Raw genomic sequence first — 21433 nt, 5'->3', positions numbered from 1 at the left:
TTTCCATGAAGTGTCCTTTGACAGTTTGAAATTGAGCTCGTTAATCAACCAAACCCATGTTGTAACTGAGCATGAGGCTATAGAAAGTTCTGTGCCACTTACCCTACAGATTTATTTGCTTTTATGTTCTACAAATTGCACTTTTACATTATAATTCAACTCTATGTGATTCCATTGCATTTATTTGTACCTTTCTAGTGGAGTCTGTTTTTATCACAGGCAGTTTTCATCCTGCTCCCGCCTTCCCCACCACCAGCCTCCTGTAGGGACTGGAGGGATTTCCCACAGATTCAGTCCTGCCTGGACCTGAAGTCAGAGGCAACCCCATGCAGCAGCGTATGTGCAGCTCTTTCTTTACCTGATGGGATCAAAAATGTCTTGCTGCCCTGAGCAGGGCACAAGGTCTCTTTGGCCTGTTGCCCAGGGACCACGAGCCCCATTTAACAGCAGGTTTCTCTCCCAGCCCAGCTGTGGGTGCCGATTCTTCCTGCTGACAGCCAGCCCACCTGACCACGGGTACCCTCTCTGCTTAGAGATGTCATCCTTTTTGACACACCCACCACGTTATACACACACGTGTCCATTGTCATGCTTTACCTCTCTGGCCATAGGATCTATATGGTAGGCCTTCTCCTTTAACTACAGGTACACCTCTCCCCACTTTCTCTGTTCTAGCTACCCAGAGGGCTATGATAAGGTGCCAGGATATCCAGGAGATAAGAAGGAAACCAGCAGGTGGAAAAGAGGCCAGTGCACATGGGTTTGAGTCCTGTCTTGTGACTTATGAGCTCTGTTGTTTCAGACAGACTAATCTTAAAAGCCTCAGTCTTTACTTTTGCAAAGTGAAAGTGATAGGACCAAACCGTTAGGGTTGTTGTATTAATATAAATTAGGGCTTCCCAGGTGGTGCAGTGGTAAAGAACCTGCCTGCCAATGCGGGGGACTTAGAAGATGTGAGTTCAATTCCTGGGTCAGGAAGATCTCCTGGAGAAGGAAATGGCTTCCCACTCCACTATTATTGCCTGGAAAATCCCACAGAGAGAGAAGCCTGGCAGGCTACAGTCCATGGGGTTTCAGAGTCAGACACAAAAATGAGCAACTTTACAAACACACAGATTAATACAAATTAAACAAGATAAGACATGTAAAGCACCTGGAATATAGGCCAGCCCACAGTAAATGCTTAAACACAGATACTTTTCGTTTTCATGAGCTATAAAATGACCTTCATCACTTATACTGTATAAATTGTTTCTTCCGTGAAAATGAGAGGTTGGCCTTTTCAGGTGTATTTATGGCTAGAGGATTTAACTGCTATGTGTGTATCTCTTTCTAGCTTATCATATACCTAAATAATATGGTAATCAATTTTACATAAATTTCTCCAGCTTCAGTTAAAAACCTCAGATCTCTATGGAATGCCTCTTTTGCACAGAACATCACAGATAATCCAAATAATATAAAGGTAAATCCAGTAAATATCCTGCTGTCAACATATATAGTCCAGTTGAAGAAATGAGTAAATGGCTATATTAGCTTTATAGCTTGTGCTAAGTTGCTTCAGTTGTGTCTGACTCTGTACAATCTATGGATTGTAGCCTGCAAGGCTCCTCTGTCCATGGGATTCTCCAGGCAAGAATACTGGAGTGGATTGCCATGCTCTACTGCAGGGGATCTTCCCAACTCAGGTATTGAATCAACATCTCCAGCATCTCCCGCATTGCAGGCAGATTCTTTACTGCTGAGCCACTGGGGAAGTGCTTATAAAATAGAAGGTGGCCACAATTTGTATAGAAATTTAGAAAAAGATGATATAGCATCTGTTAGGGTTGGGAGAAGGCCATGTGGAGGGACAGGGGAGAGCATTTCTGAGGAATTAGGCATGTGAGACACTTAGTGACCTTTGGATAGGGTTTCAGCAGGTAGAAATGTATGCAAAAGACATTTGGGGAGGTGAGATCAGCATAAACAAAGGCCCTGTGCCATGATTCAGTGAATGAAGAATTAGGCACCTCAAAGCATTTAGAGAAATGAACTACCAGGTGTTTAGCACACATTTTCACATTCAACCCTCATAACTACCTAGTGACCCCAAGGAAGCTGATTCATGGAGAGGAAGAATGGAGAAGTTAGTGGGGACAGGTTTGTAGAAGAGACTTCCTGAGGTGGAGTGCCAGGCACAGAGATGTCCTTCGGTAGTTTAATCTGAGAAGTGAATGCATGTGGACCTGAGCGGACAGATGTGGTGGGCAGGGAGCCAGGAGCTGTTGTGCCTAGGAAGCTGATTCCCATTTTTGGAATCAAACTGATGTCAATCAAAACAAAATTATGTGGTTTGTGAATGTGCAGGAAAATGGATGAGAATAGAAAATGATACTATATTTCTGGAGGGTAGGTTGGCAGTACTTAACAGCGTCTTCTGAAAATGTTCATACCTGATTCTCAGCAGTTTCACATCCAAGAATTTATCTTAAGGAAAGAAGGTTGTTTCCAAAGATTTAGCTTCAAGGATAATAAAGTTATTTATAATAATATATATTATATATGATATAATATATAATATGTAATAAAATATAGAGACTGAATATCCACCAATATGAGATTTGCTAAATAAATGATAAAATACACTGTAATATTATGTACCCATTAAATAAATATTTTTATGAAATACTAAATGAAAACAGATTATAACAATATACTCATATTAAACTTATTTTGTTTAAATATATGAACTTACATCTTTAAAAACACATACACAGAAATAAAGAAAAAAATAATAGAAATAACACACACACACAAGAAAGAAAATGTATCAACATCTTGTCTGGTTCAGGATAGTGGAGTAGAAGGGTGTATGCTCATCTCCTGCAAGAACACCAAAATCTCAACTAGCTGTTGAACAACCACTGGCAGGAGGATGCTGGAACCCACCAAAACAAGATAACCAATGTCCAAAGTCAAAGAAGAAGCTGCAAAAAGATGGTAGGAGGGGTGTAAACATGATAAAATCAAATACCATATCTGCTGGGTGGGCAATACACAATCTGGAGAACAATAATACCAAAGAAGTTCCCCCACTGTTGTGAAGGTTCTGAGCCTCATGTCAGACTTGCCAGCCTGGGGATCTAGCAGAGGGACTGGAAATCCCCAGAGAATCAGTCTTCAAACACCAGTGGGACCTGTGGGACTTACACAGGACTAGGGAAACAGAGACTCCACTCTTGGGGGGCACAAACAAAATCTCGTGTGCATCAAGATCCAGGGAAAAGAAATAGTAACCCCAAAGCAGGCTGAACCAGACCTACCTGCTAGTGTTGGAGGGTTTCCTGTGGAGGTATGGGTGGGCAATTGTTTGCCATGGAGATGGGAGCACTGGCAACAGCAGTCCTGGAAGGAGTTCCTTGGCATAAGTCCTTATGGAGTACAGGATTGGTTGCCTCAGACTAAACAAGGAGCAGGGAGGAAGCCCAACCCTGCCCATCAGTGGATAATTGGATTACAGGTTGACTGAGCATGGCCCTGCCCACCAGACCAAAACCCAGTTTGAAGAAATAATAGCTGAAAACTTCTCTAACAATGGAAAGGAAATAGTCAACAAAGTCCTAGAAGTGCAGAGTCCCAGGCAGGATAAACCCAAGAAGGAACACCCAAGATACATAGTGAATCAAACTGACAAAAATTAAAGATAGAGATAAAATATTAAAAGCAACAAGGGAAAAATGATAAATAACATACAAGGAAATCCCCATAAAATCATCAGCTGATTTCTCAATAGAAACTCTATAAGCCAGAATGGAATGGCCTGATATATTTAAAGTGATGAAAGGGAAAGACCTAAAACCAAGTATACTCTATCCAGCAAGACTCTCCTTCAGATTTGATGGAGAAATCAAAAGCTTTACAGAAAAAAAAAAAAAAAAGAGAATTCAGCACCATCAAACCTGCTTTACAAAAAATGCTTAAGGAACTTCTGGAGGCAGGAAACACAAGAGAAGGGAAAGACCTACACAAAATAAATCCAAAACAATTAAGAAAATGGTAATATGATCATACATATTGATAATTTCCTTAACTGTAAATGGATTAAATGTACCAACCAAAATACATAGATTAGCTGGGCAAATGAGAATATGTGCATGTATGCACTTCCACTTACTACATCACTCTACTTAACCCTCCAATTTGTATGTAATTATTTTATATTGTTAGGTTAATAATGTTTCCATTATGTCTTGCAATTGTAATTATCTTTTTTTTTTTTTGGTCTAGCTATTCAATGTGAAAACTGATAAACATATTTTAGTATTGTAATTACATAACTATTGTTCACTTAATACCATTGTATCATCATTCATCAACAGAAAATCATAGAATTCTATATCACTAAAGCTACCATTTAATAGAAAAACTTGTAATCACCTTTTAAAATCCAGATGCATAATAGGGTTATCTTGGAATTTTTTTGAAAAGTACAAATGCCCAGGTATTGCTATTTTTCTCCAAAGCTCCTGATGTATTTCTAATGAGTGGCCATGTTTAAAAAGTAACTGGACTATATGATGATCTTTCACTTTTATCTAGTATCTTTCATTTTTTCTATTTTCTATTCAGTGTTTCCAGTATATTTAGTCCATATTTCCAACTTTTCCATCTCTTTTTTATTATTCTTTCTCAAGCATAGTTGCAAAGCTTTTGTATAAATATATGTATAGTATTTATAATATATGTGTTTTAGAAAATTTATGCATTTTTGCCCAGATGAAAAAAATTATGACCTTTTGATTCCACTTGTTTGACTTGGTATGCATAGAATGCTGGATTTCTAATTTATATTCACTCAAAACTTTGATATACTTCCATGTATTTTGACATAAAATATTACTGCTAAACATCTAGAAAATTTATTATCTTAGTGACTTAAAAAGCATTTTGAATAAGGCCTGAAACTTCTAATCCAATTATGGGAATATAAAGAAATACTATGTTGTAAAAATGAAACAAAACAAAAATTAACAAGTAATACCGTATTATTAACTAAAGTACAGATTTTGTTCAGTTTTCACAAAATTTTATGCCATTGTCCATTATTTATTTTCATGCCTTATTCAAGATTCCACATTGTATTTAATTGCATTGAGCAGCTTAAGACGCACACAACAAATTCTGGTAAATTCTCTTTTCATTTTTATTCTATTACAAATATATTTTTTTTAATTGTCCTTTTTATGGCTTCTTAGATGCACTCATTTAAAAATAGACATTTAATTTCCAAATACTTGAGATTTAATTTATAGTATCTTTATACTGATTTCTCATTTAAATGCTTTCTTGTCTGCAGTAGCCCTCTGTGTTTTTTTCAGTCCAACTTTATTGAGGTTTACAATGACTAAGTCAAAGATCTCTCTTGGTAAATGTCATACTGCACTTGAAAATATGTGGGTTATTTTCAAATATCTTTTGATATTCATCTCTAACATAATTCCACAGTAATAAGAGAACAGACTCTGTATGATTTCAATACCTTTGGAACATGAAACTTTTGCACCTTGATTTATGTCTCTGGATATGCTCCTGTGTCTCCTGGCTTACAGTCTGTGGGAACTTGAATTTGTATCCTACTGTTGTGTGAAAACTGTTTAAATCTTAATTATGTTGAATTGGTTCATAGTGCTTTTCAGGTCTATATCCTTCTGTTTCTCTGTGTATTCATTCTATTATGGATATCCATAGCTATATCTTTCTGCTTCTCTGTATATTCATTCTATTAATTTTTGAGAGTTTGATATTGAAACTCCAGCTGAAAATCTTAATTTATTTACTTAAAAAATAATTATATAGTGGAAACATATGTAACCTTGTTCTATATTTTCCAAGTCTCCTATAAATGTGTTATCACAATTTCCTGATTTAAAAAAATATATATATATATCAACATCTTAATAATGGTTTTATCAGAGTGCTGGGATAATGGGTAGTATTTATTAGCTTTTCAGGTTCATTTGCACTGGCACTTATTATTATTAAGAAAAGAGTTTATTTTATTTTTAAAAAGATGATGCAGCCTGGCATTCTGGTATTGAATGTAGGCATAAAAATGAGTTTGAGTCATGAAACATTGCAGTAGAATATTCAGGGGTTGCACCATTCCAGACTCAGGGAAAACTGGAAGTAATATGGCTGTCATGAGTCTATCAGCTTGGCAAAGAAGTAATGAGAGTAAATTAGCGAAGTTGGAGGAAGGGGCTGTTTTGTGGTTTTGTGTGGTCACTGGGTATCAGTCATGTTGAGTTTGATGTTTAAAGAGAGATCCAGTTGATCATGTCTAACTGCACATGTCTTAAATTCATGTGGTTGTCAGAGACCAACCCTGCTCTTGGAAAAATGGAAAATAGTAGTCACAAAGCAGCTTAATTAAGATTTTCTCCAGTTTTTGGTGTTAGGAATGTAAATTTATTTATACTCATGATAATCTCCACAGGAAATTGGTAAAACCCATTTGCAACCCAGGAAATACACAGACTATAGTTTTCATGACTCCTTTGCAGGAATAGCCTGGGCTGGGTTTTCTTTCACTTGTCTTCTTCATAAGGTCCTCGCTGAAGTTTATAGCTTATAGTCTTGTGATTGAGAGCAGCTCTTGGTGCCCCTGTATATCGTGGCCCTTTTACCCGGTTTGCAAATATTCCAGTTTATACAGATGGATCAGTTTCAGTAGAGCTGATAGTATGGGAACATACACACACTCTCACAGACACAGTTCTCACCTGTGTCCTGATGTGTGTCAGTTTACATATGAGAACAGCCAGAAGTACAGGCATACTTTTTTTTTTTTTAAGTTTTATTTATTATTGGCTGTGCTGGATTTTATTATTATTATTGTTGTTGTTGGTTTACGTATGCTTTCCCTAGTCGCAGTGAGCATGGGCTATTCTTGTGGTGCACTGGCTTCTCATTGCTGTGGCCTCTCTTGTTTCAGAGCACAGGCTCTAGGCACTCAGGCTCAGTAGTTGTAGCACAAGGGCTCAGTGGTTGCAGTGTACTAGCTTAGTGGAATCTTCCTGGATCAGAAATCGAACCTATGTCCCTGAAATTGACAGGTGGATTCTAATCCACTGAGCCACCAGGGAAGTCCTAGACATAGCTGGTTTTATTGTGCTTCATAAATAGTACATTTTTTTACAAGTTGAACATTTGTGACAATCCTGTATCAACCAAGTCCATTGGCACCATTTTTCCTACCGCATTTGCTCACTTTGTGTCTCTTTGTAACATTTTGGTAATTCTCCCAATATTTCATAGTTTTTCATTACTATTTGTTATGGACACCAGTGATCTTTAATGTTACTACAGTCTGCTAACGGCTCTGATGGTTAGCACTTTTTAGCAATAAAGTATTTGAAATTTAAGGTACATATATTTTTTTGGACAAAATATTTTTATAAACTTAGTATACTACAGTTCAGTTCAGTTCAGTCGCTCAGTCATGTCCGATTCTTTGCGACCCCATGAATTGCAGCATGCCAGGCCTCCCTGTACATCACCAACTCCCAGAGTTCACTCAGACTCACGTCCATTGAGTCAGTGATGCCATCCAGCCATCTCATCCCCTGTCGTCCCCTTCTCGTCCTGCCCCCAATCCCTCCCAGCATCCGAGTCTTTTCCAATGAGTCAACTCTTCGCCTGAGGTGGCCAAAGTACTGGAGTTTCAGCTTTAGCATCATTCCTTCCAAAGAAATCCCAGGACTGATCTTCAAATGGACTGGTTGGATCTCCTTGCAGTCCAAGGGACTTTCAAGAGTCTTCTCCTACACCACAGTTCAAAAGCATCAATTCTTTGGCACTCAGCTTTCTTCACAGTCCAACTCTCACATCCATACATGATTACTGGAAAACCATAGCCTTGACTAGACGGACCTTTGTTGGCAAAGTAATGTCTTTGGTTTTCAATATGCTATCTAGGTTGGTCATAACTTTTCTTCCAAGGAGTAAGCGTCTTTTAATTTGATGGCTGCAGTCACCATCTGCAGTGATTTTGGAGCCCAGAAAAATAAAGTCTGACACTGTTTCCACTGTTTCCCCATCTATTTCCCATGAAGTGATGGGACCAGATGCCATGATCTTCGTTTTCTGAATGTTGAGCTTTAAGCCAACTTTTTCACTCTGAACTTTCACCTTCATCAAGAGGATTTTTAGTTCCTCTTCACTTTCTGCCATAAGGGTGGTGTGTGTCATCTGCATATATAAGATTATTGATATTTCTCCCAGCAATCTTGATTCCGGCTTGTGCTTCTTCCAGCCCAGGGTTTCTCATGATGTACTCTGCATATAAGTTAAATAAGCAGGGTGAAAATATACAGCCTTGACATACTCCTTTTCCTATTTGGAACCAGTCTGTTCCATGTCCACTTCTAACTGTTGCTTCCTGACCTGCATATAGGCTTCTCAAGAGGCAGGTCAGGTGGTCTGGTATTCCCATCTCTTTCAGAATTTCCCACAGTTTATTGTGATCCAAACAGTCAAAGGCTTTGACAAGTCAATAAAGCAGAAATAGATGTTTTTCTGGAACTCTCTTGCTTTTTCCATGATCCAGCAGATGTTGGCAATTTGATCTCTGGTTCCTCTGCCTTTTCTAAAACCAGCTTGAACATCTGGAAGGTCACGGTTCACGTATTGCTGAAGCCTGGCTTGGAGAATTTTGAGCATTACCTTACTAGCGTGTGAGATGAGTGCAATTGTGCGGTAGTTAGAGCATTCTTTGGCATCACATTTCTTTGGGATTGGAATGAAAACTGACTTTTTCCAGTCCTGTGGCCACTGCTGAATTTTCCAAATTTGCTGGCATATTGAGTGCAGCACTTTCACAGCATCATCTTTCAGGAAATGAAATAGCTCAACTGGAATTCCATCACCTCCATTAGCTTTGTTGATAGTGATGCTTTCTAAGGCCCACTTGACTTCACATTCCAGGATGTCTGGCTCTAGATGAGTGATCACACCATCGTGATTATCTGGGTCGTGAAGATATTTTTTTATACAGTTCTTCTGTGTATTCTTGCCACCTCTTCTTAATATCTTCTGCTTCTGTTAGGTCCATAGCATTTCTGTCTGTTATCGAACCCATCTTTGCATGAAATGTTCCCTTGGTATCTCTAATTTTCTTGAAGCAATCTCTAGTCTTTCCCATTCTGTTCTTTTCCTCAATTTCTTTGCATTGATCATGGCGGAAGGCTTTCTTATCTCTTCTTGCTATTCTTTGGAACTCTGCATTCAGATGCTTATATCTTTCCTTTTCTCCTTTGCTTTTGGTTTCTCTTCTTTTCACAGCCATTTGTAAGGCTTCCCCAGACAGCAGTTTTGCTTTTTTGCATTTCTTTTCCATGGGCATGGTCTTGATCCCTGTCTACTGTACAATGTCATGAACCTCCATCCATAGTTCATCAGGCACTCTGTCTATCAGATCTAATCCCTTAAATCTATTTCTGACTTCCACTGTATAATCATAAGGGATTTGATTTATGTCATACCTGAATGGTCTAGTGGTTTTCCCTACTTTCTTCAATTTAAGTCTGAATTTGGCAATAAGAAGTTCATGATCTGAGCCACAGTCAGCTCCTGGTCTTGTTTTTGTTGACTGTATAGAGCTCCTCCATCTTTGGCTGCAAGGAATATAATCACTCTGATTTCGGTGTTGACCATCTGGTGATATCCATGTGTAGAGTCTTCTCTTGTGTTGTTGGAAGAGGGTGTTTGCTATGACCAGTGCATTTTCTTGGCAAAACTCTATTAGTCTTTGCCCTGCTTCATTCCGTATTCCAAGGCCAAATTTGCCTGTTACTCCAGGTGTTTCTTGACTTCCTACTTTTGCATTCCAGTCCCCTATAATGAAAAGGACATCTTTTTTGGGTGTTAGTTCTTCATAGAACTAACAGTTCTTCAGTTCTTCATAGAACCATTCAACTTCAGCTTCTTCAGCGTTACTGGTTGGGACATAGACTTGGATTACTGTGGTATTGAATGGTTTGCCTTGGAAACGAACAGAGATCATTCTGTCATTTTTGAGATTTCATCCAAGTACTGCATTTTGGACTCTTTTGTTAACCATGATGGCTACTCCATTTCTTCTAAGGGATTCCTGCCTGCAGTAGTAGATATAGTAGACTACAGTATAGTATATAGTTTATATATAGTATATAAACATAACTTTAATGTGCAAGAGAAAAAATATAAGTATGACTCACCTTATTTTGTGATAACTCACTTTATTAAGGTGGTGTGGAACTAAATCTGCAATATCCTCAAAGTCTGCTTGTATACAGAACATGTGAGTCACATATATATGCACTAAAACCTGCCTATGCAGTGAGGGTTTACCTAAATTATACAAATTAGAATTTACCATAAGGTACAATATGGCTACAAAGGTAGGTAAAGTCAACCCACTTTTCTTACATTTAATCTCTATAAAGATAATTATTTTTTGAAATGCAATTATGTATTTTACATATTAAACTTTGAAACTTTGGAGGAATTCAAATGAGAAACTATGTAGTGTTCCCACCAAATAATCAGTCCTCATTTACTGAATTAATTTACAAATGACTAAGAGCATATCTTATGCCCCTCATTTCCTTTTATTTAGAAGTCTAAATAAAATCATCCCTAAGGAGGCTACTACCAGAGAATTTGCAGTTGGGCAAGCTCATTGGTAAAAAAGGCTAGTTTCTGCATTCATGATTGATGCACACCACTAAAAGCTAGTTACTGTAATATAGTTTAATTCATGACCAGCATTTCACCTGCATTATATTGATTCTCTGATCATATGGTTGGTACACTTAATTTCTCTCTGCTTTGGTTTTAGTAACTAGACTGATATTTGACATGTGTCTTTCCAAGGTGCAATTATACATATTAATTGGTTTGTAAAATGCCTTTGAAGTGCTCAGATGAATGGTCCCATATAAATAGCAAGTGCTCTTTGTGTTTCTGTTGTTGATCTCATTATGTGTATTTTGTCTACTGACTACTGCCTCTTTTCTTTGACAGTCTTTTCATTTTAGTTATATAACTGTATTGTTCTCTTTATTATTTTTATTTTTTAAATTATGAAAATATGATCACACTTTACAGGAGACTAGGAAAATACAGACCAAAGTTACATATTGTTGCACAATATATTACAATTGTTTAAGTAGATAAATTAAGATTTTTAGTTGGAGTTTCAATATCAAACTCTCAGAAATTAATAGAATGAATGTAGAGAGAAGTAGAAGAATATTGTAGACCTGAAAAGCATTATGAACCAATTCAACGTAATTAAGATTTATACAGTTTTCACACAACAGAAAGATACGGTTTCTATTCAAGTTCCTATAGACTGTAAACTAGGAGACACTGAAACATATCCAGAGACATAAGACCAGGTGTAGAAATTTCATGATCTAAAGGTATTGAAATCATACAGAGTCTGTTCTTTTATTACTATGAAATTATGTTAGAGATGAATATCAAAATTTTCAAGTGCAGTGTGACATTTACCAAGAGAGATCTTTGACTTAGCCATTGCAAACCTCAATAAAGTTAGAAGATTGAAAAAACAGAAGGTGATTGCAGAGAAGAAAACATTTGAATGAGAAAGTAATGTAAAAATGAAAAATTAGTATGAACGATACTTTAAAAATCCCATGTACTTGGAAGGTAAATGTCTGCTTTTAAATGAGGGGTATATCTAAGATGCTGTCACTAGGAAAATTGGAAAATATTTGTAACAGAATAAAAATGAAAAGAGAACTTACCAGAATTTGCTACTTATAGCTAAAGCTGCTCAATGCAATTAAATACAATGTGGAATCTGGAATAAAGTGTGAAAACAAATAATGGATACTAGAATAAAATTTTGTGAGATTTGAACAAAATCTGTACTTTGGCTAATAGTACTGTATCACATGTTAATTTCCTGTTGTTGTTGTTTTTTATTTACAACATAGTATATCTTTATATTCTCAGAATTGGATTAGAAGTTTAAAGCCTCATTAAAACTTTTTTGAAATAATTTAAGCTAATAAACTTTCTAGACTTTTAGTAGTAATACTTTATGCCAAAATACATGGAAGTATATCACAGTTTTGAGTGAATATAAATTAGAAATCTGGCATACTATGTCAAACAAGTGGAATCAAAATGTCATAATTTTTATAGCTAGGCAAAAATTTGTGAGCTTTCTAAAATATATATATTATGTTATGCATACTCTCGCTATATATATACACACAACTAAATCTTTTCAACTATACTTGGTAAAGCCTGTGAAAGAACATCAAACAAAGAAAAAGAGAGATAAAGAAATTGGAAAACAAACTAAATGAAATATGACTACTGAATATGAAATAGAAAAACAGAAACACACTAGATAAAAGTAAAAACATCATCATATATTCCAGTTGCTTTTGAACATGGCTGCTCATTAGAAACACATCTTGAGCTTTGGAGAAAGGCAATATCTGGGCATTTGTATTTTTCATAAAATTTCAAGGTAATTCTGATATGCATGTGGATTTTAAAAAGTGATTGCAGATTTTTATATTAAATGATAGCTTTAGTGATATAGAATTCTGTTCTTTTCTGTTGACCAATCACGATACAATTATTTGTATTATTAAGCAAAAATCACAGTACTATAAGATGTTTATCAGTTTCCACAATCAATAGCCAGACAAAAAAATAAAAGATAATTACAAGTACAAACCATAATGGGAACATGATTAACCTAACAATATAAAATAATTACCTACAAATTGGAGGGTTAAGTAGTGTGATGTGGTAAGTGGAAGTGCATACATGCACATATTCTCATCTGCCCAGCCAGTCTATGTATTTTGGTGGTACATTTAATCCATTTATGGTTAACGTAATTATTGATACATATGATCTTATTACCATTTTCTTAATTGTTTTGGGTTATTTTGTGTAGGTCTTTTCCTTCTCTTGTGTTTTCTGCCTAAAGAAGTTCTTTGGGATTGTTGTGACTTAACTTTTTTTTTTTCTGTAAAGCGTTTGATCTTTCCATCAAATCTGAAGAATAGTCTTTCTGGATAGAGTATTCTTGGTTTTAGGTTCTTCCCTTTCATCACTTTAAATATATCATGCTATTCCATTCTGGCTTGTAGAGTTTCTACTGAGAAATCAGCTGATAACCTTATGGGAATTTCCTTATGTGTTATTTGCCATTTTTCCCTTGTTGCTTTTAATATTTTATCTCTATCTTTAATTTTTGTCAGTTTGATTCACTATGTGTCTTGGTGTGTTCCTTCTTGGGTTTATCCTGCCTGGGACTCTCTGTACTTCTAGGACTTCATTGACTATTTCCTTTCCCATGTTAGGGAAGTTTTCAGCTACTGTTTCTTCAAATATTTTTTCAGGTCCTTTCTCTCTTTTCTCCTCGGAATGCTATAATGTGAGTTTGGTGTGTTTAATGCTGTCCCAGAGCACTCCAGTAACTCTTGCCTGGAGAATCCCACGGATGGGGGAGTCTGGTAGGCTGCAGTCCATGGGGTCGCTGGGAGTCAGACATGACTGAGCAAATTTGCTTTCACTTTTCACTTTCGTGCATTGGAGAGGGAGATGGCAACTCACTCCAGTTTTCTTGCTGGAGAATCCCAGGGACAGGGGAGCATGGTGGGCTGCTGTCTATGGGGTCTCACAGAGTCGGACATGACTGAAGTGACTTAGCAGCAGCAGCAGCAGCAGCAGCAGAGTCTCTTTGGCTATCTTCATTTTTTTTTTTTTTTTTTTCTTCATTCCTTTTTCTATATTCTGTTCTGTGGCAGTGATTTCCTCCATTCTGTTTTCTAGGTCATTTATCCATTCTTATGCATCAGTTGTTCTGCTACTGATTCCTTCTAGTGTATTATTCATCTCTGTTTGTTCTTTCATTCTTATAGGTCTTTTAGGTCTAGGTCTAGGTCGGTAAACATTTCTTGCATCTTCTCCATTGTTTTCCTGATATCCTGGATCATCTTCACTATCATTATCCTGAAATCATTTTCTGGAAGGTTGCCTATCTCCACTTCATTTAGTTGTTTTACTGGAATTTTATCTTGTCCCTTCATTTGGGACAAAACTTTCTGCTTTTTCATCCTGATTAACTTTCTATAATGTGATTTTTGTTCTAGCCACTGTGGGATTACAGTAGTTCTTGCTTCTGTCTGCCCTCTGATGGAGAAGGCTAAGAGGCTTGTATAAGCTTCCTGATGTGAGGAACTGGTGGTAGGAAAAACTGGGTCTTGCTCTGGTGGGCAGGGCCATGCTCAGTAAAACTTTAATCAAATTATCCACTGATGGGTGAGTTTGGGCTCCCTCCCTGATAGTTGTTTAGCTTGACCCAGCCCTGGGATCTTTGGGCTCTATGGTAGAGTTAGTGGAGACGTCAAGAGGACTTACACCAAGGGGGACCTTCCAGGACTGCTGTTGCCAGTGCCCCCATCCCATCAGCGACCCACTGCTGATCCATGTCTCCACAGGAGACCCTCCAACACTAGTAGGGAGGGCTGGTTCAGTCTTCTGCGGGGTCACTGCTCCTTTCCTCTAGGTCTTGGTGCATGTAAGATTTTGTCTGTGCCTTCCAAGACTGGAGTCTGTGTCCCCTAATCCTGTGAAAGTCTTGTAATCAAATCCCACTGGCCTTCATAGTCAGATTCCCTGCAGATTCCCAGTCCCTTTGTAGGATCCCCAGGCTGGGAAGTCTAATGTGAGGCTCAGAACCTTCACAAAAATGGGAGAACTTCTTTGCTATTATTGTTCTCCAGTCTATGGATCGCCCACCTGGTGGGTATGGGATTTGATTTTATCTTGAATGGGCGTCTCCTACCATCTCATTGCAGTTTCTTCTTTTTCTTTTGATTAAGGTATCCTTTTTTTTTTTTTTTTTTTTTGTGGATTCTAGTGTCCTTCTGTCATTGGCTACTCAATAACAAGTTGCAATTTTTATGCCCTCGCAGGAGGAGATGAATGCATATGCTTCTACTCTGCCGTCTTTAACCAGAAGCCCATTTTTCTGACTTTTAAATACTGCCTGGCTACTGGTTGTGTTTTGAAATTTAAAGGTATTTTCTTCCAAGAGAGAACATAATTGAGATATTTAGTATCAGGAAATGATTTCATTTTCTCTATTAAAGAATGATTCTTTTAAATAATAGAACCCGGGTGCCGGCGGCGCATGTGCCTGGCCACGCCTCCCCGGCCCTGGATTCCACTTCCTCTCCGCTGGCGCTGCCGCCGCAGCCGCCTTCAGGCCCCACGCCGCCTCCGGAGTCCATGGCCGGGACGCGCTGGGTGCTCGGGGCGCTGCTCCGAGGCTGCGGCTGCAACTGCAGCAGCTGCCGGCGCACCGGCGCCGCCTGCCTGCCCTTCTACTCGACCGCCGGCTCCTTTCCCTCGGGAGTCTCGGGTCGCCGCCGCCTGCTGCTGCTGCTCGGGGCCGCCGCGGCCGCCGCCTCTCAGACGCGGGGCTTCCAGAGCGGGCCTGTGACCGCCGGGAGGCTGGCGGGCCCTCCCACAGCGGCCGTGTCCGCCGCCGCCGCCGCGGCCGCTGCCTCGTACCCGGCCCTGCGCACCCCTTTGCTGCCGCAGTCACTGGCGGCGGCTGCGGCGGGCCCGGCGCGGGGTTACAGCCAGGAATCCAAAACTACCTACCTGGAGGATCTTCCACCTCTCCCTGAGTATGAATTGCCTCCGTCCAAGTTGGGAGAGGAAGTGGATGATGTTTATCTCATTCGAGCTCAAGGATTGCCATGGTCTTGCACTGTAGAAGATGTGCTTAGCTTTTTCTCAGACTGCAGAATTCGCAATGGTGAGAATGGAATTCACTTCCTCTTAAATAGAGATGGGAAACGAAGGGGTGATGCCTTAATTGAAATGGAGTCCGAGCAGGATGTGCAAAAAGCCTTAGAAAAACACCGCATGTACATGGGGCAGCGGTATGTGGAAGTCTATGAGATAAACAATGAAGATGTGGATGCCTTAATGAAGAGCCTGCATGTCAAATCTGCACCTATGGTAAATGATGGAGTGGTTCGCTTGAGAGGACTTCCTTATAGTTGCAACGAGAAAGACATCGTAGATTTTTTTTGCAGGACTGAATATAGTAGACATTACTTTTGTCATGGATTATAGAGGGAGAAGAAAAACAGGAGAAGCCTATGTGCAGTTTGAAGAACCAGAAATGGCCAGCCAAGCCCTTTTGAAACACAGGGAATAAATTGGCAACCGATATATAGAGATATTTCCAAGCAGAAGGAATGAAGTTCGAACACATGTTGGTTCTCATAAGGGAAAAAAAATAGCATCTTCTCCCACTGCTAAATATATAACTGAGCCAGAAATGGTCTTTGAAGAGCATGAAGTAAATGAGGATATCCGACCCATGACAGCTTTTGAAAGTGAGAAAGAAATAGAATTGCCTAAGGAGATGTCAGAAAAGATACCAGAGGCTGTTGATTTTGGAACTACGTCTTCACTACATTTTGTCCATATGAGAGGATTGCCTTTCCAAGCCAATGCCCAAGACATTATAAATTTTTTTGCTCCATTGAAGCCTGTTAGAATCACCATGGAATACAGTTCCAGTGGGAAGGCCACTGGAGAAGCTGATGTGCACTTCGATACCCATGAGGATGCTGTTGCAGCTATGCTCAAGGATCGGTCCCATGTTCATCATAGGTATATTGAATTGTTCCTGAATTCATGTCCGAAAGGAAAATAAAACTTCAAAGGATTCCAGATAATAAGGATGAAGCAAGAAGCATTTCATTTGCACGTCTTTCTTGGACTTGGGATCTAAAGTTCCAGTTTTTTAGCAGCAACTGCTAGAGAAGCGATTTCAAGATTTTGGGTTAATTGCTTAAAAGAAAAATTCCATAGTGGACTGTTCAGAGAAAAAGATTCAGTTTAGGATTATGATACAAACCTCAAATTTAGTTTTTTTGGTTAAATTGTCCAGGATCTGGTTTAAAAATCTGGTCTTTATTTTATATAATTAAAGTTTGTTTTCATAGATGATTTGTGACCCAGAAGGCTACATATTTTTATTCAGCACTGTCCTTTAAAATATTTCTCCCATTTTAAAAGTTATCCATTTGAGGTTTTGGATTTTGCCTATAAATTAAGAGATACAATGTAAAACTTTTCATGGAATAAAATACTGATTTATTTTAGCCAAATACTCACCAAAGCAAGGAAAAGTTTCAGGCCCTTGAACCATTATAGTTTTGCAGAGCTATTTTAATTTTAGATGTATTTGATTTCTTAGATGGGGTAGGAATTAAAAAACAAAACAAAATAAATACCACATGTTAGTGAGTGTAAATGATAATAATTTGGCAGTTTTATGTCTTAGAAATGTTTTGCCTTTTTCAGCCTTGTGCTAAAGGCATTTAATATTGGTGCCTGTATAATTAAGGAGGGAATTATAGTCTCAACTTAAAAGTTGTCTAACCCATCCCCTCCTCATCCCAGTGAGCCCCCCCCGCCCCCCCGCTCAATCATCTTGTTTTGATTTTGGGGTAAACCTTAAGGTGTGTGTTAGTCTAAGAACTGTGAAGTGACATGTCATAACAGTCCTGACTTGTAAGGACATTAATGGCTTCACTTGAATTTAAACCAGCTCTAGGTAGGAAAAAAATCTTGTCTCCTCATTTGCTTTTTCAGTGGGGTAGCACATCCCATATTTTAGAACAAGTAGGGGTGCCTTGCTTAAATAAAAATAGCATTTAATGTATAATTGTGTGAAAGGTTTATGGGTAAAGCTGTATTTCTGTCACATTGTGGCAGTATCTTCTGCTTTAATATTAAACAGCTTGTTATTTAAATACTGGATCAAAATGGCTGGCTTCAAATTGTAGTCATTAATAAACTAACTTTATGTGAACCTGTGTAGGAGAATCAAAGTTCTGTATAGTTTCTTTGCCTTGTTCCCCTTCTCAGGGTGACAACTGTCACGTGGTTACCAGGAGATGCAATTCTAGTTCTTAAAGTTGAATTAGCCCAGATTTCTGAGAGGTGGTATCTGAAAGAGAGATTATGCCTTCTCTCACTTAAATCATAACCATCTTTGAATACCAGCTAAGATGAAATCGCTGTACTGTAAGTAGTCAATAAATGAAGACTTATTTCAGGCTGAAGATTACCTAAGAGTATTTATTTTGGAGTGTGTGAATCAACCTAATATATTTTTGTTACGTCAAGTCCTGGTCTATTAATATAAGAAGAAATGGTTAAAAAAATAAATAAATAAATAAATAATAGAACCCATGGAAAATTAATAGTTATTTGTGTATAACACTTCTGATGAGTTATTGACCATCTCTGTAAAATTATTGACATAATTTCTCAAGGTCTGTATCCCTAGTAATAAAGTTAATTTACGCTTAATTTTTTTGGTCCACTAAGGAGACTGCTGGCTTTTGCTGCCTGTAGATTGATGTTGTTATTTTCAGCTCTTTTTTGGACAAGGGAGTCTCAATCTGGGGACTTTTGTCAATGCCTGACAGTTCTGGTTGCCACAGTGTAAGTGATGTTTCTACCCTCCCGTAGGTTGAATTTAGATATATAGCTAAACATCCTACAGTATACAGGGCAGGCCTATGAATTGCCCTCTGCAATGAAGTGTTTGGCCTAAAAGCTCAACAGTGCTATGATTTAGGAACATTCAGATTATACTCTGTATAGTCATCTTTAACAACCAGAATTTTTGTTGCTTATTGTTTGTTAGGTTTATTAGGTTAACCTTATTGCTTATTAGGTTTGTTGCTTATTGTTAATTCTTAATTCCTTCTTAATCTGTTTAGGTTGGTATTGTGGGAAGAACAGGAGCTGGAAAAAGTTCCCTCATCTCTACCCTTTTTAGACTGTCAGAACCCACAGGTACTATTTGGATTAGTGGAATCAGGACAAACGAAATTGGACTTCACGATTTAAGGACGAAAATTTCTGTTGTACCTCAGGTATGCATGTTGGAGTATTATCACGTGTTCTTTTTATAAGACATCTAAGTTTAAGTGCTTTTAATTTGATTGATTTTTCAAATTGCATAGAACAGTTGATCCTTTTTCTCCCAATAGAGAATATTTTTTAACAGATATTTTCATTAGATACCAGGGTTTTTTTGTTGTTGTTGTTGTTGCTTATTTTTCATTAAAGTATAGTTGATTCACATTGTTGTGTTAGTTTCTGATGTGCAGCAAAGTGATTCAGTTATTTATATATATATATATATATATATATATACTTTTTAATATTCTTTTCCACATGGCTTATTATAGAATATTGAATATGCTTCCCTTTATTATACAGTAGGAATTTGTTGTTTATCCATTTTATATTTTATAATTTGCATTTGCTAGTTCCAAACTTCCAACCCATTCCTTTCCCAGCCCCATCTCCTTGGCAATCATAGTTCTGTTCTCTACATCTTTAAGTCTGTTTCTGTTTTTTAAATAAGTACATTTGTGTCATATTTCAGACTGCACATAAGTGATATAATACTATATTTGTATTTCTTTTCCTGACTTTCTTCACTTAGTATGATAATCTCTAGGTCCCTCCTTGTTGCTGAAAATGGTATTTCATTTTTTTTATGGCTGAGTAGTTTTCCATTGTATGTATATACCACATCTTCTTTATCCATTTATCTGACCATGGATGTTTAGGTTGCTTTCATGTCTTGGCTATTATAAATAGTGCATAGCATCACCCCAAAGGAGGTCGACCTCAAACAAATGTGAGAACTTGATGAAGTCACTTAGCTACCAAGCTTTATAGTCTTCATCCTTAAAAACAGGTCTAGGAATTACTGCCACACAGATTTGTTGTGAAGATGTAACTGGGTGAGAAAATGTTTGTGGACCATGCCTAGTTCTTAGGAACACTCAGTCAGTAGTAAAATTATTCTTAAATATCAGGGCACTGGCCTTTGGGTATTATTTCTACTTAAGTAAAAAGAGTAATTCATTCTAGAAGGACTTTGCTCTTTGTTTTTATATTTTTGTGGTCCTTGGTGATTTTCTTTTACATTTATTGCTTATAGCATAAACTATATTGTTTATATAAATTTAAACGTGAAGGGAAAAAAATTAGGACATAGGAGTTTTAGGGAAAGACAAAACAGAAGAATATATCTAACATCTTTTCTGTAAGGAACAAAAGGAGAGAATATCACTTTTTTTGTTTTCTTTTGATTTCTGCTTCCCCTCCCACAAGCTTCTTTCCTGACCACAACCCTGTACACATTCATACTTTCCAGGTCCCCAACAAAGAACGCTGGCTTTTTTCTCAGCCTTCCCCACATTCTCACTTTTTTTTTTTTCCCTCTCCTTGAGGATAGGGCCCATGTCTGTCATTTCTGTTGCTCCAGTGTTTGTTGCAGGCCCTAACAAGTTACACAAGTGTTGATAATAATTCTTAAAATTCGTGAAATCCTAAACTTGTTTAGTCTCTTTTCCTGCCATCTCCCACTTACTCCTTACAACAATCCTATGGTTATCCTTATTTGGCAAATTTTAAAAACTGACGCACTGAAACTTAACTCTCTTACCAAGTATACAGCAGAGCCAGGATTCAAATTTAACGTAGGGAGATTCCAGAGCCCAAGCAGCTAATCACTCTGCTGTGGACTTGACTTCAACTTGCTCTTGTTTGTAATCCTCAGTAGAACTTGCTTTGTATCATGATTTCATGTACACACACACACTCACACACATACAAAGGAACAAAATTTTCAAAAAACAATATTACTCTTACTCTGTATTCTGATTATTATATCCATTCTATTCTAGTTAGTATAAAATAGGAAATGATGGTCATGAGGCACAAAATTATTTCCTGATCCACTGGCTGTACCTGCGGTTTGTCAAACACCACCCCTCATTGTCTCCTGTTGGGCTGGGCTCCTGGTCCATGTTAGCATCACACCAGGAATTTAATTGTTCTATATTCTCACTCAGCTCCACAAGATTGGCCCCATTTTCCAGTAAGGGAATTGAGTCTTGGGGAGATTAATAACTTAAACTGAGTCAAATAGCTAATAAGCAATAGAATCAGGACTTAGGACTCTCTGACTCCAAACAGATATTTTTTGAACAAATATTTGTTGAACTGAATGATGTTCTTATGGTAATTTTCCCCATTTTTTCTACTATCCCACTTAGAAGAATTCTCAGACCATTACAAAAGTGAATAAATGTAAAACAAAGCCAGAATATATTTCTCCTAGTGCTGTGTCCCTCATTTGAAGGACTGTATCAATTTAGAAATGTGTTTATTTACATATATCATGGGCTATTAAGTATCAGGAGAAGATATTCAAAATCTCACTCCTCCCCAGCCAAGAGCCTTTTCTCTTTACAATGTCTTGCTGACTACAGAGATGGAGAAAGTCTGT

General features: G+C 37.8%; 1 protein-coding gene and 1 pseudogene across 2 annotated transcripts in view; both read left to right on the top strand.

The window, feature by feature from the left end:
- The window catches only part of LOC113888429 (multidrug resistance-associated protein 4-like), a 227202-nt gene that overhangs the window by 148339 nt on the left and 57430 nt on the right, over positions 1 to 21433 (top strand). The window contains 1 exon segment of the mRNA XM_027535552.1: positions 18843 to 18998. Within this exon segment, the coding sequence (XP_027391353.1) occupies positions 18843 to 18998 (156 nt within the window).
- On the top strand, positions 15286 to 18176 carry LOC113888426 (annotated as a pseudogene). Its single transcript, XR_003509974.1, has one exon. The product of XR_003509974.1 is annotated as a G-rich sequence factor 1 pseudogene (transcript).

Source organism: Bos indicus x Bos taurus, unplaced genomic scaffold (assembly GCF_003369695.1).
Source record: "Bos indicus x Bos taurus breed Angus x Brahman F1 hybrid unplaced genomic scaffold, Bos_hybrid_MaternalHap_v2.0 SuperScaffold_100126, whole genome shotgun sequence".
Taxonomy (NCBI): Eukaryota; Metazoa; Chordata; class Mammalia; order Artiodactyla; family Bovidae; genus Bos; species Bos indicus x Bos taurus.
Note: the sequence above shows the minus strand (reverse complement) of the source record. Positions and strands in the feature narration are given on the sequence as shown.